The following is a 14,740-nucleotide window of genomic DNA, read 5'->3' as shown; positions in this document are numbered from 1 at the left end:
TGCAGTTAGAAAAAAAAGTTAGCTACTATCATGACAATGGTAATGAGTGAGAGAAGTAGAATGCCTGTCTCAAATACAGGTGGAGTGTGGAAGGTAGGTAGGGGGCATTGGTGATGGGAATGTTGCACTGGTGAAAGGCAGTGTTCTTTTTATGACTGAAATCCAACTACAATCATGTCTGTAATCATAAAGCTGTGCATAGGTAGATTAACATTTTTTTGTCTTAAATGAAAAAATTTAAATTTACAGTCAAAAATGTAAACACTCCTAGTTAAAAAATATATATATATTCTCAAGTGAATCAGTGGATCAGTACTTCCCCAATTTATGTAATGTGATTTATTTTTCTCTTTTTCTCCCGAGTGCCTTACACTAGGATTTTCTGGAACACACTTGGAACTGCATAAGTGGTGTCTGAAAAAAAGGGATTTGGCACTATTAGTATTAAAGCAGTTTGGGGCACTTCATTTCCAAAAAAACATTTTTTGAAGACTCAACTCAGAATGCCCAGTGGGGCATTGCGACTGTTTGTTTCAAAGGGTTCAGCTTTAGATCTTGTATGGCAGCAAGTCCCGAAACCAGTGCCTTAGGAACAGGAGCAGTGTGGTTAGGATTTTGAACTTGGCAAGGCTTAAGTTCTAGTCAACATACACAACTAGTCATTCTTCTTCTATTCTGCAGTAGATATGATTGTCTTCATTTTCTCACCGATAAACAGGGAAGCAGACACATAGACAGATATAATTTTAAGTTCAAGGGAGGTCAATAAAATAACCAAGTGAATAATGAAGATGCTGTGAGTGCTGTTTCCCATTTACATTCATCAGTTGTTTCTATGATTTACTTTTATAATCTTTTTGGTCCAGGTGCTACATGCTGGAGATATTTTGCTCTTCCCCAATAAAAAGAAAATGCTTGGAATTCCTGTGGCTTTTCTTAGTTTTTGGCACTCAGACCTTTACTGTAACAAGAAGGATTTTCTAAAAGAGCCATGGGCCATGGTCAATCTGAGTCTTGGTTCTTTCACACTCAGGTCTTATAGGAATTAAGTCCCTTGCTTTCAAATTGCATAGTCTCCACTTTCCAAGGCATGCTTCAAGCATACCCAAGAAATGGAAATCTGGTCTTGAAGCACACAGAAATGACATCATCAAGGGATTGTGTAACTTGCCCCCCTCCCAAAGTGTCAACATTTGGCAGTAGCAGCTGTCCATGCTCTTCTGTTGAGTTAGAGTTCTTAAAATATGAGCTCCAAAGGTATTTCTATTTCTATAAGGGCAGATGTAATAGGATTTTTATAGGTATCGTAACATTTGGTGCCTTCATGCTCTCTTTCCTCTTTAAATAAGTCCTTCAATGTCTTGTTCCATTAAATAGATGTTTAAAATTTAGTATTATGTGTGTATGCAGTGTGTATGCAGTGTGTGTGTGTGTGTGTGTGTGTGCATATAGTCTCTGGTGAGAAATATCAGCTTCTGGGGATCTGTATAAATGAAGCAGTATAGTTAACTTTAGTCCTCTAACTGGAGAATCTTTCAAAGTTCATTTGCAAGTCAGTAGTTTATATTTTCTCATAAAAAAAATAGTTCCATGTAGTGGCTGGAACTCTGAGCCAGCCCCCATTCCCTGTTTACTATAGAGTGCACCTGAAGCAGGCTTGCTCATCGTTCTGAGAAAGTTTCTATTGGGAACACATTTTCAGAGTTCTTTTCCTTGAAAGCTGAAATCCAAGAGTTAGAAACTGAACTCATCTCCATAATCCCCAGCTCCCTTTTCTATTAATAAATTACCAAGAAGAAGAGGTCTTTAGCCCAAGTATTTCTCAAATATAACAGGTTTAAATAACATGTCTGTCTCTGCTTCTCTTACACACCTTGAAACTTTAATAAACAGGCTGTGTGTGCCCAGGCAAAGATTTCTTTAAACTTCCCAACTCCTTCAAACCTGATTTTTTTTGTTGTGAAGACTTTTCATCTAAAGGCAGTCACTGTTGTTCTCATTTATTTTTAGATAGAAACATGAATTTGATTCTTCAACCCCTCTGTGCCTTTCATCTGGGTTTTTTAAACTTGCCTTACAATTGAATAAGAATGTGGAATAACTAAGTAATGAAATTTATTCTAGGTCACGCTGACCACAGGAATCAAAAAGGTCTCCACTACACCATATACAGATTATGCTAGAAGTAGTATAAATATATCACAGAATCACAGGGCTGGAAAAGAACCTTAGCAGATTGTCTAGTCTATTCCCTTGGCTTGCAGACAAGCCAATCATTCCAAACAGATGAGGGCAAACCAAGACACTGTCTTTAACCCTTTCTAGATTGCCACGACTACACAGTAACACACTGTTCTTTTTTTTTTCTTTCTTTCACGAAATCCTTCTCAACTAAAGCTGCATTTTATTTCCTAGTAGCTGTTCCTCTTCACAAAAGTGTTTTAATTTATGCAAAATGTCACGATATATTTTTAATATTATGTGATGTGCTCTCTTCTCTGGTATTCCTAATTCTAGCAGTGTCTAAGGAAGGGACACCCTTCCTATCTCTGGTTGTTTTCCTACATTTCTCAGCATGGGTTACTAAAAGGAAGTTTCTGTGTTTACTGATTTATCTGAGAAATGAGCTTATTTTCCTCACATGGAAATGTTGGGTACACTATGATAAGCAGACTTGAATCTCGTTTTCTAAATAAGAGAAATTCAGTCATAAGAAATTTGAAATAACATTGGGTATTTCAGTATAGTTTCTTCTGACACTGAAAAAGACATACCCAATCTCAACCTATTAGCTCTTTATTCTGGTAAGATGATTAAAAGGCACTCCCCTAGTGAGCTGTTCAGAACATTGTGCTGACCTTAACATCACCAAGCAGAGTATTTCTATCAGAGGGAATCTCCAAATACACATTTTGCTGTTGTGTAATGACTACTTGGAGTGGAGACTCAGATGCCTTTTTGTGGGAAGTTTCCAGAAGTGTTTGAAGCTGGATGATCTGAGCGTGAAAGACAGTAAACATACTTTATCTTGCTTTGTGTGGGCTCTGATACCATCTTAAAATAGTGCTCACCTGCTCCCAAGAAAATAAGAGAAAGAGGTATGGGAAATTCCTCTGTGAGATCAGAAATGCCTCAAAGGTGAGGATGATGCCAGAAAGAAGGTGATGAGACCTAAACATTGTTATTACATTCCCAGTGTAAGAACAAACCAGGGGCCTTTTCTATCCCCCAGATGTAGTCACTTGACTGATTCTGGGGTAAGCTTCATTCATGGGTATGTTTGGGGGAGGAGTGCATCTGAATGGGGGGAAGGGTCAGTAAAGTAACTTTTCTCCTCCATGAGGGGGCCATTGTCCACTCTGTCTGGACCCTGAGTGGCCTAAATAGAATATTATGGAGAGGATGGAGGAATCTCTTTCCCCCCCAACTTACTGAATGTGTTGGGACAATTTCAGCTCCTCCATAATCCCATACTAGGACTGGCTTCATCAGCTTCACTGGCTTGCAAGCCTTGGTTCTCTAGGTAAATTAGATAGTTTTTCTGGGTCTTAAATGGCAGATTGTGAAATTTGTTTTTCATTAAATTAAAAATTTAAATTAAATTAAAAAATTAAATTTTTCATTATTGTGTGAGCACATTTTTCATGATAAATGCATCTCAGACAGACAGCCACTCACTCACCTACATTCCCTCCCTGTCCCATTCTTCCATCCTCCCATCTATCTCTACCTATTAATGTGTGTATTTAAATATATATGTATATGTACATATATACATACACACATATATCCATCCTGCTGATTCTGTTTTCTGGAAAACCTTGACTAATCAGGTCAGCCTACAATTCAAGTGGAGAGAGCAATTTTTAAAATTTTTGTGTTAATTTTTTCTTTGGGGTCAGGTCTTTGGCACTCAAGGCTTACTCCAGACTCTGTACTCAGTGATCTCTCCTGATGGTGTGCTCAGGGGGCCATATGGGATACCAGAGATTGAATATAGGTCATCCTCAAGCAAGTAAAACAAGCTACCTGCTATACTATTGCTCTGGCCCCAGAGAGAGCAACTTTTTGAGACCAAACCTAATGGGATTGAAATATTATGAGAGCACTCAGCCTAACTTTTCTCACGTTATTAACGTACCTGTGTGATGACTTGTGGATCTTATCACTGAATATGATTCAGAGTTGAGCCCCTATTTATAGCTTCCTGGCAAAATATAGCAAAACATGCCTACTTACATAGTTCATTTATATTAGAGCAGACTTGTGCCTGGAAATGAAAAATTTATTTGCTATCACTGCCTGTACTAAATATTTTAGAAACTCAAGGTCAGTTATATCATTCCACCAGCAACAAATCACGTTTCGAGACCGGAAAAGGTTTCTCTTGATTGTAATCATACAGATGGAGGGCACGTATGAGAAAATGCAGAGAAAGAAATAGTTGAATAACATTTTCTTATAGCTGCTCTCAGGATGGCAACATTATTTATAACTCAATTATGAGACCACTTGAAATGTATGCATTGTTAGGTTTATAAGCAGACAATGATGCATAAACACTGTTCTGCATTGGTCTTCAGAAAAGACAAATGGAAAGTCCCTCTCAGGGCATCTTCTTGGGTTAAAAACTTTCTCCAGGAAACTTCATTTAATTTTCTTCCACATTGGCATAGGTAGAATTTAAAATGGCAGCTCTGGTTCATTGGGCAGAGGATCCTGGGAGGATGAATACTAACAATACAATTGAAGGGAAGGCGAACACAATTCAGATGTGAGCAAAGACAACTGACCTGTTCATTTTTGGTAAGCCTGGTTTTGTTGTGAATGTCTGACGTGACCAAATTAAATCCGTGCCTCTCTGATAAGATTCTCAGAAGCAAAACCACAGTTCGGCTCCCACACTTGCCAACTCTGTTATACACCACCTGGCTTGGGAAAGGCAGCACCTGGGAGAGAACAAGAGCAAATATGAGGCTGTAGGCTTCAGTGCTTAAAAATTGTTCCCTCAGTTTCAGAACAACAAATGCTTTGTATCAGTCTCAATGAGAAAAGCTGTATCTGATTGAAGAGAAAACAAAAGTGATCACTTATATTTAACTTAGCAACAGAATTGAGAAACTTGCTAAATTCATTGCTCCATGGATACCTGAAATTCATCATATTTCTGGACCAGAGAGACAGTGAAGGGGTTAAAGCATTTGGCTTGCCAGCTGCTGACCCAGTTTGATCACAAGAACTGTACATGGTTTCCCTGAGAAAATCCAGGAGTCACTCCTGAGCACAGAGCCAGGAATATCCCTTGAGCGCTACAGGTGTTACCTCAATACCCACCCATCTCCCAAGAGAATAAGCATTAAACTACACTGTTTTTCCTTAAGAACAAAAATCATGCACACACATATATGTTTTAATATCAATATTATTAAAATGGCAAGCTATATCATGCTTAGTTATGACAATTAACTTATAGTGGTCAAGGAAAATGATATTTTAAAAATATTTATTTAGGAACCATGATTACAAACATGTTTGTGGTTGGGTTTAATCCATAAAAAATACACTCCTTCACCAGTTCAACCTTCCCACCACCAATGTCCCCTATCTCCCTCCTGCCTGACTCCCTGCCTGTCTTGGAGGGAGGCATTCTATTTCTCTCACTCACTACCATTGTTATGATAGTTGTTGGTGTAGTTATTTCTCTAACTGCACTCACCACTCTTTGTGGTAAGCTTCATAGATTGGTCCTTTCAAACCTCATCTCTGTTGTCTAGCTTTAATTTTTTTTAAACCCACAGATGAATGAGACTATTCTGTGTCTATCTCCCTCTGAGTCAATTCACTAAGCATAATATTTTACATTTTCATCCATGTATAGGAAAATTTTATGACTTCATTTTTCCTGACAGCTGCATAGTATTCCATTGTGGATATGTACCACAGTTTTTTAAGCCATTCATCTGTTTTCGGGGATCTGGGTTGTTTCCAGATTCTGAATATTGTAAATAGTGCTGCAAAATTATAGATGTGCAGAAGGCATTTTTGTTTTGTGTTTTTGTGTTCCAAGGGTATATCTCTAGGAGTGGTATAGCTAGAAAATATGGGAGCACAATTTCAGGGTTTTTTTTTTTTGAGGAATCTGATATTGTTTTCCATAAAGACTGTACTAGATAGTATTCCCACCAGTAGGGAATGAGAGTTCCTTTCTCCCCACATCCCCACCAGCACTGATGGTTCTTGTTCTTTGTGATGTGTGCTAGTCTCTGTGGCATGAGATGGTACCTCATTGTTGTTTTGATTTGCATCTCCCTGATGCAAATCATGGATCATTTTTTCATATGCCTTAAGGCCATCTGTATTTCTTCTTTGAGGAAGTGTCTGTTTATTTCTTCTCACCATTTTTTGATGGAGTTAGATTTTTTCTTATTAAGATCTGTCAGTACCTTGTATACCTTAGATATTAGCCCATTATCTGATGGGTATTGGGTGAATAGTTTCTCCCATTCTGTGGGTGGCCTTTGTATCCTCACCACTTCTTCTTTCCTGCTGTGTTCTTGCAAAGCTATAAATTTTCCTCTTAGTACCACTTTTGCCGTGTCCCACAAATTCTCATATTTTGAGTATTCATTCACATTTATTTCCAGAAATTTTTTTATTTCCTCTTTAATTTCATCTCTGACCCATTGGTTATTTAGTAGTGATGTTTATTTTTCAGGTGTTCAAGTTTTTCTCTGTGTCCCTTTGTATTTCACTTCTAATTTCAGTGCATTGTGACCTGAGAAGGTAGTCGTACAATTTCTATCTTCTTGAGTTTATGATGGTATGTTTTATGGGCCAACATGTGTTCTCTCTACATACATATATAAATTTATTAGGCCACTTTCTTCCATTTCTCTTTTTCAGAGCTAGTATATTCTTGCTGGGTTTCAGCCTGGTTGACCTATGAAAGGGTGACAGGGAGGTATTGAGGTCTTCCACTATTATTGTGTTGTTATTGATATATCCTTTCAGATTTTTTTAACAATTGTATTAAATATCTTTCTGGTCCCTCATTTGGTGTGTATATGTTTAGGAGTGTGATTTTTTTCCTATTTTACATATTCCTTGATTATTAAAAATGGCCATATTTGTCTTTTATAATTTTTATGTCTAAAGTTGTGTCATCTCATATTAATATGGCCTCTCCAGGTTTTTTTTAAGGGAGTTAATTGCTTGGATGATTGTCCTCCAACCTTAGATTTTGAGTCTTTGTTCTGATTATTCAGATGCATTGCTTGTAGGCAGCAGAATGTTGGATTTAATTTTTTGATCCATTTTGCCACTCTATGTCTCTTAACTGGTGCATTTAGTCCATTGACATTGAGAGAGATAATTGTCATGAGATTTAGTGTCATCTTTTGGTAGGGGTTTGGTGTGTCTGTTTTGTTTAAAGTAGAAATTTCATTTTTTATTTTAAGGCTGGGTTTGAGTCTGTAAAGTTTCTGAGTTGTTTTTTTTCCATGAAGCTATATATGCTTCCTTTAAATCTGAATGTAAGTCTGGCTGGGTGCAGTATTCTAGGCAAAGCATTCATTTAATTGAGTTTTGTCACTATATCCCACCACTGCTTTTTGACCTTGAGGGTTTCTTGTGACAGGTCCATTGTAAATCTTAAGGATGCTACGTTGAATGTGATTTTCCTTTTTGATCTTGCTGCTTTCAGTATTATATCCCTATCTGTGGCATTTGTCTTGAATGTGTCTGAGGGTGCTTTTCTTCAGGTCTCTTTTAGCTGTTACTCTTTGGCCATGCAGGATTTGGTTGTATGCAATCTTTAGCTCTGGGAGTTTCTCTGCAATGATTTCCTTGACTGTTGATTCTTCCTGGGAATTTTTTTCCTGGGTTTCTGGGACTCCAATGATTCTTATGTTGTTTTTTTTTTTTTTTTTGAGTTTATCAAAGACTTCTATTTTTGTTTGTTAACATTCTTTGAAGATTTTTTCCATTGTTTAATTGTTTGCTCTAAGGCTATTTTCCCATCTCTTCTGTTGTATGGAGTTGTCATGAATCTCATTTTCCAGCTCACTGATTCTGTCTTCAGCCACTTTTACTTACTGGAGAGGCTTTCCAGGGAGGTTTTCATTTCACCTACCAAGTTTTTCAGTCCTGTTATTTCAATTTGGAGTTTTTTCATTTCTATTTTAATATCCTTTTGATTCTTATTTATGGTTTGTTCAGCTCATTCGATGCTATCTTTGAGTTCTATGAGATCCTCCATATTGCTTCTCTAAACTCCTTATCTGAGAAGCTAGAAAAGTGGTTTGCACTTTTCCAGTCATCGGGGCTGCCATCTTCATTCTCTATGCATGTTGGAGGCCTACACTGTTCCCCATTATAAAGCTTGTAGTGTGATGATTTCTATGTGTTGTTTTAGGGTTCATTGGCTAGGAGATGTACGTGGCCATGAAGCAAAGTGCAGCTGCTGGGCTCTTCTGGTTCCACCCTTGATGGGGAGTGGCAGCTCACCTCTGCTGCCACTCTTTCAGGAGGAATTGTTTCAAGGCTGCAGCAGGGCCTGTTCATAATGGCCCATCTGTTGCTGAGTAGTCAGAAACTCTTTCAGGCAGGAACTTTTTCATAGCCACAGCAGAGCCAGTTCAAATCTAAAATGGTATTTTTAAACTGAGATAATATACCATAAATTTCACCTTTTTAATATGTAAAATTCAATGATTTTAGCATTTCCTATGGCTTGTAGCCATGATCATCATTTATCAAAATGTTTTGATCACTTCAGAAAGAAACCCCAAAGCTACTACATCATTAAAGAGTTTCTGCCTGGCAAATGAAAAATGAGCCAAAGTTAAAAGACAGCTAACTGAATGGGAAAAAATTCACATTTAGCATTTCAGATAAGGCTTAATATTAGAATACCTGAAGTACTAAACAAAGATCAACAAAAAACCCCTCAAAAGTTCTATTAAAATGGGGAAAGAAAATGAATAGACAGGTTTCAGAGGGAGACAAGAGGATAGCCAGTAGACAAATGAAAAAGTGCTCACCATCATTTATAACTAAGGTATGGAGTCAGTGGTTGGTCCCATGACAATATGCTTCAAGAGTGGAGAAACCCTGAATCTCTTAGGCCATGGGAATTTCCTTTCTTCCCCAATACTTACTGAGCCTATACCAAAAAAAAAAAAAAAAAAAAAAAGGAAAAAAGGTGGGGTAACACCAAACCCTGCCACTGCAGCACTTTTTCTGGTTTTGTTTTGTTTTATTTTTGTTTGTTTTTTGATATTATTTTCCTTCTCTTTTTTCTTCCACTTTTTTCTTTCTTTTTCACTTTTGTGGATATTATTCGGTGATTTTTTTTTCTTTTTTAGTAGTTGATACCAAATTTTTTCTCCTCTTTTCCTTAACCTTTTCATCTCCAACATAATAGCATAACTTGAATCATTCAGCCTCATAAATTGGTGGGGGGAAGAATGATACCAGGACCAGTCATATGAACATGTAGTGTAAATAAAAAATGACCAGACTGGAACACCAAACAGAATACATACCCAACCTGTAACAAGCTGTAAGGTGGAGACCAGTTGTACTAGGATTCTGGAGGGTAAAGGAGGGATATGTGGGAGACATGCTGAGAACAGGAGTGGAGGGAGGACAACATTGGTGGTGGGAATGCCCTTCATTCATTGTCACTATGTACCATAAATAATTCTGTGTAAAGAACTTCAGTCACAATAAAAAAAATTGAGGAAAAAAAAAAGAATCCAAATCAAGGTAACAATGAGATATCACCTCACACCAATGAGAATGCCATGTATCAAAAATAGTAGGATCAATATATGCTCTTGGGGATGTGGTGAAGAAGAAACTCTCATCCACTGCTGGTGAGAATGTTGTCTGGTTTAACCCATGTGGAAAACAATATGAAGAGTTCTCAATAAACTTGTGACTGATCTTTCATTTGACCTAGCAATCCCACTTTTCAGTATCTATTCCCTGAACTTAAAGAAACATTCGTTCAAAAGAACATATGTACAAGATTATTCATTGCTGCAATGAGCACATTAGCTAAGATAGAGAATCAACCACTATGATAGATGACAGGTGAATGGATTATGAAGATGTGGTACTTATACACAATGGAATACTATGAAACTGAAAATCATGCAATTTGCTGCAACCAAGTTGGAACTAGAAGATACTGGAATTTTTGAGTGAAGTAAGACAGAAGAAGGACAAACATAGGACAATCTCACTTATCTGTGGTATATAAATCAGATTAGGAAATGTAATCTAGCAAAGGGAGGATACCTAAATAACCCTTGGCCCCACAGTCTAGGGAGAAGGATAGAGAAGGAATGAAATTGAAGGGAGGACGGTAGAAGATGAGAAAGGGTAATGAAGGAAAAGGGATCAGGGGCTTTGGTGATGTAGGAGAGTGAGATAGCTCTGCATCCAAAGCACAGACTCAGCAACACTGAAAACATGAGATTTATGCTAAAACCATTGCACTTTAATTTGCTTGCCAATATGGCAAGCAAAGGGTAGGGTAGGTTAGTTGGGGGTGGGGAATGAGAGTATGGGAACACTAGTGATAGGAGTTGTCACTTGTGGTGAGATTGGTGTTGAAATGGCATATGCCTAAAACTCAACTATTAATTACTTTGTAAAATATGTTCTTTAACAATTTTTTAAAAAACAAACTCCAAAGCTACTAGCACTCACTTTTAATTTCCCTTATTACTTACACTTAAATCTCTTGAGGTCATATCATGTTTTACTTTTATGATTTGACTATACATTCTGGATCTCATAAATTGAATCACACAATCTGTGTCCTAAAACATCTGACTTTTTCACTCAGCTTAAATTTTTTTTTTTTTTTTGGTTTTTGGTTTTTGGGTCACACCCGGCATCGCTCAGGGGTTATTCCTGGCTCTATGCTCAGAAATCACTTCTGGCAGGCTCGGAGGACCATGTGGGATGCTGGAATTCAAACCGATGACCTTCTGCATGAAAGGCCTTACCTCCATGCTATCTCTCTGGCCCCAGCTTCATGTTTTTTAAGTTTTACCCCAAAATATGGTATGAATCAATATTTCATTCCCTTAGATGACTAAAAATGATTGCATTGTAAGAATCTAGCTTATTTTGTATATTGGAATTCATTAATTGATGGACTTTAGTATTGTTTCCATTTGGGGGTTACTATAAAAGATGCAGTTCTTAACATTTGTGTACAAGTTTTGAGTAAACATATGCTTTTAATTTACCTTGAGTAGAAGTACGGAGTTCTAATTGTTGATCAATCTGGGCAACTCTTAGTTTTCTGGAGAACTGCCAAACTGTTTTCAATATAGTTGCACCATTTTATATTCCCACCAGTAATGTAGGAGAGCTCCAATTTCTCTACTTCCTTGCCAATACTAGTTGTGCACTTTTTAAATTACAGTCAATTTGATAGGTGTGAAGTGGTATCTTGTTATAATTTTGATTTGTATTTCCTTAATTATTAATGATGTTGGTCATGTTAAAAGTTCATGTTGGCCATTTGTATACTTTGGAGAAATGTCTATTTCCATTCTTTGCCTATTTTAAAATAAGGTTAGCTGTCTTTTTATATTGAAGTTTAAGAGTTCTGTATTTTCTCTGGATTTGCAAATATATGATCTGAAAATATTTTTGTCTGTTACTAGGAGCTGCCTTTAACTTTGTTAAAAGTGTCCTTGGAAACAAAAAGTTTTAATATTTGATGGAGTATGATATATCTAACTTTCTTTAGTTGCTTGTGTTTTTGGTATTATATTAAAGAAACTATGGCTTAATTTAAGTTCTCCAATATATATTTATGTTTTCTCCTGAGAGTTTTATAGTTTTAAAGCTAACATTTAAGTTTTTACTCATTTGGGTTAATTTGGTTGAATTAACTTTTAGTAATTTTGTATACTATGTGTGTTGGTGATATAACTTATTTTTTCATTGTTTGCATGTAATACAGCTATATATAATAATTTTGTATAAAGAGGTTAGAGAGATAGTACAGTAGGTAGTGTGCTTGCCTTGTATGCCTTGTATGTTGCCAACCCAGGTTTGACCTGAGCTCCATTGGATGTGGCCTCCAAACCAAAAATAATTAAAATAATTTAGAATATAACAATATTTATAATTGTTATCATTCAAGCATGTATTTGGTGGTTTTAAGTCCATTTTATTATTGTGTAACTATTACTGCCATCTCCTGAACATCACATTGGAAAAACTAAGTCATTTTCAATAAATGAGTATTCCTTTCTTCCTTGGCCTTTTTTTTCTGAATGCCTTCTCTGTCTCCTGTATGTAAGTAATTCAAGAATTCATTTTATCTACAGCATCTCTCTTTGTTGTTGTTGTTGTTTTTGGTTTTTCGTCCACACCTAGTGGTGCTCAGAGGTTACTCCTGATTCTGCGTTCATGGGTCATTCCTGGTGCTATAGGGACCAGACTGGTTTAAAGGAATGCTAAGTCTTGAACTCAGGTCAGCTGCATGCAAAACAAACACCTTCCTGCTGAGTTATTTCTCCCTTTATCTACAGCATCTCTTATCTGAAGTGAGTCTTAGACGAAAGCAGACCACACAATTTTTTGGAGTCTGCCAGGCATTAATGGGATCAGTCACTAATTTCATTCTTCTGAAAGTACATAGTCATTTGTCCCAGGTTTATTTATTACAAAGACTATTCTTTTTTTATTTAATTGTTTGCTACCTTTGTTGAAATCTATTAATAATGGATGTAGGGATGATTATAGATGATCAAAAATCTCTGATGACTAAATTGATATCAATATCAAAATGTCTGAATCATATTGCTTTTATTTTAAGTTTTGAAATTGGAAGAGTACTTTTAATCTTGTTCTTTTTCAAAATTCTTTTGGCCATTCTGTATCTCTTGCGTTTTCATATAAAATTTAGGTAATCTTTTCAACTTCTGTATTAAAAAAAAGCAGAGATTTTGATCATGTTGAAACAGTAGATCAATCTGTGGACTCTTGTCACATCAACAATATTTTCTTCCAATCCAGGAGTAAGAGATGTTTTTCTTTGTATATAGTTCTCTTTTAATTAGTTTCATTGACACTTTCCAGTTTTCACTTTATAAGTCTTAAACTCTTTTTTCATATGATTGTAAGTAACTTTATTTTGCATTGATAACTTACAGAAACTTGATTGATTTGTTGTTGTTGTTGTTGTTGTTGTTTTTGGATCACACTTAGTAGTTCTCATGGTTACTCTTGGTTCTGCATTTAAGGATCATCATTCCTGCTGGTGCTTGCAGGGCCATATGGGCTGTAGGGGATTGAATTTAGGTTGGTCGCAGTAAGGCAAATGTCCTAATTGCTGTATGCCATCTCTTCTGAAACATTACTGATTTTTATAGATCTGATTCTATACCCTTAAATCTTACTGAACTTATTGGTTAGTTCTAATAGCTTTTGTGTGTGTATGAATTCATGAGGATTTTCTCCATGTAAAAGCATTGCTTGTGTAAACAAAGTGACTAATCCTTTCTAATCAAACAGTTATGATTTTGATAGGCTGAGGAGCCATTATGAAAAGCATCTGTTTAAGAATCTATAACCCCCAAAAGACATTAATTACATTTTGAATTATCAACATTGAGCAACAAATGATAATCATATTATTTCATCACTCTGTGCATAATCAGAACAGAAGGTCACAGCCTAAAGCTAAATAAAGAATATAGTACTACACAAATATGAATATATCCCAGATTTACTATGGCACATAATTTAATTTGTTCTTTGTAATCACTTATTTAATGCAAATTTTCTTAAGTATTTTATTGAGTGACATTTCATATATTTGGAGCTTTAAAAGCTAATTGCCATTGGTAAAATATAATTTTTATTTTTCTCACTTAGCAACCAGTCATGCATCTTTTTAATGCAAAACTATTTTCTTTAAGGTCTGTCAGTCTTGTCCAATTTTTGTTCTCACATTGAAGGGACATCGATTGGTTCTTGGCAGCTGGGAGGGAAACTAATGTGCTATTTAACACTCAATAGCACAGGACAGTAATGACTCAGCACAGTAATAACTTAGCTAAACCTGAGAATGGGAGAATCTTACTAGAGCACGGATCTTTCTGACCAAAAACTACTAAAGGCTTCAGAGTAAAGAGATAGTTATTAGAATAGGTCATGTAACTTAAGAGTTCAGTCAGTGGGGAACTCAAAAGTTTATTCTCTGGCAGTGATGGCAGAAATTCAGATATTTATATTTCTATTTTTACAAGGCTATACATAGGGAGTCTAAACCAGGCTTTGTGTTTAATATAATGCGTTTTGAAAACTGGACTTTCCAAATAACCAAGCTGGGGTGCAGACTACAATGTGACAGAGCTGCCAACATAAATAGCAAACTTAAATTTCTCTGGGGGAAATAAACTTCTCAAGGGATTGGGAATTAATGTGTTTTCTTGGTCATCTTCTCTGAACTTATGGCCTTTGAAAATGAGTACTTTATTCCTGGATCGCTTGAAGTTCTTTATTAAAAGACTTGAAAAACTTAGGCAGTTACATAGAAACTTTATATAAAACACTTTAATTTTCCAGGATCCCTTGAGTTTTCAATGTAATAATAGATTGAGTATCTATTCATTTCCCTTTGCTAGTAATGAAAGATACTAATTACATTAAGGCTATTGGTGAGTCTCTTAAAAATATGTTCATTCCAGGGCTGGAGCAA

At 36.2% G+C, this 14,740-nt stretch overlaps 1 protein-coding gene across 1 annotated transcript in view; it reads right to left on the bottom strand.

Moving 5' to 3' along the window:
- The window catches only part of UST (uronyl 2-sulfotransferase), a 375,708-nt gene that overhangs the window by 142,271 nt on the left and 218,697 nt on the right, over positions 1–14,740 (bottom strand). Inside the window, exon 3 of the mRNA XM_049787764.1 lies at positions 4,794–4,949. Coding sequence (XP_049643721.1) covers positions 4,794–4,949 — 156 coding nt within the window. The remainder of the gene's footprint in view (positions 1–4,793; positions 4,950–14,740) is intronic.

This window comes from Suncus etruscus, chromosome 15 (genome assembly GCF_024139225.1).
Source record: "Suncus etruscus isolate mSunEtr1 chromosome 15, mSunEtr1.pri.cur, whole genome shotgun sequence".
Taxonomy (NCBI): Eukaryota; Metazoa; Chordata; class Mammalia; order Eulipotyphla; family Soricidae; genus Suncus; species Suncus etruscus.
The sequence above is the reverse complement of the archived record's forward strand: the minus strand, read 5'-3'. Positions and strand labels throughout refer to the sequence as shown.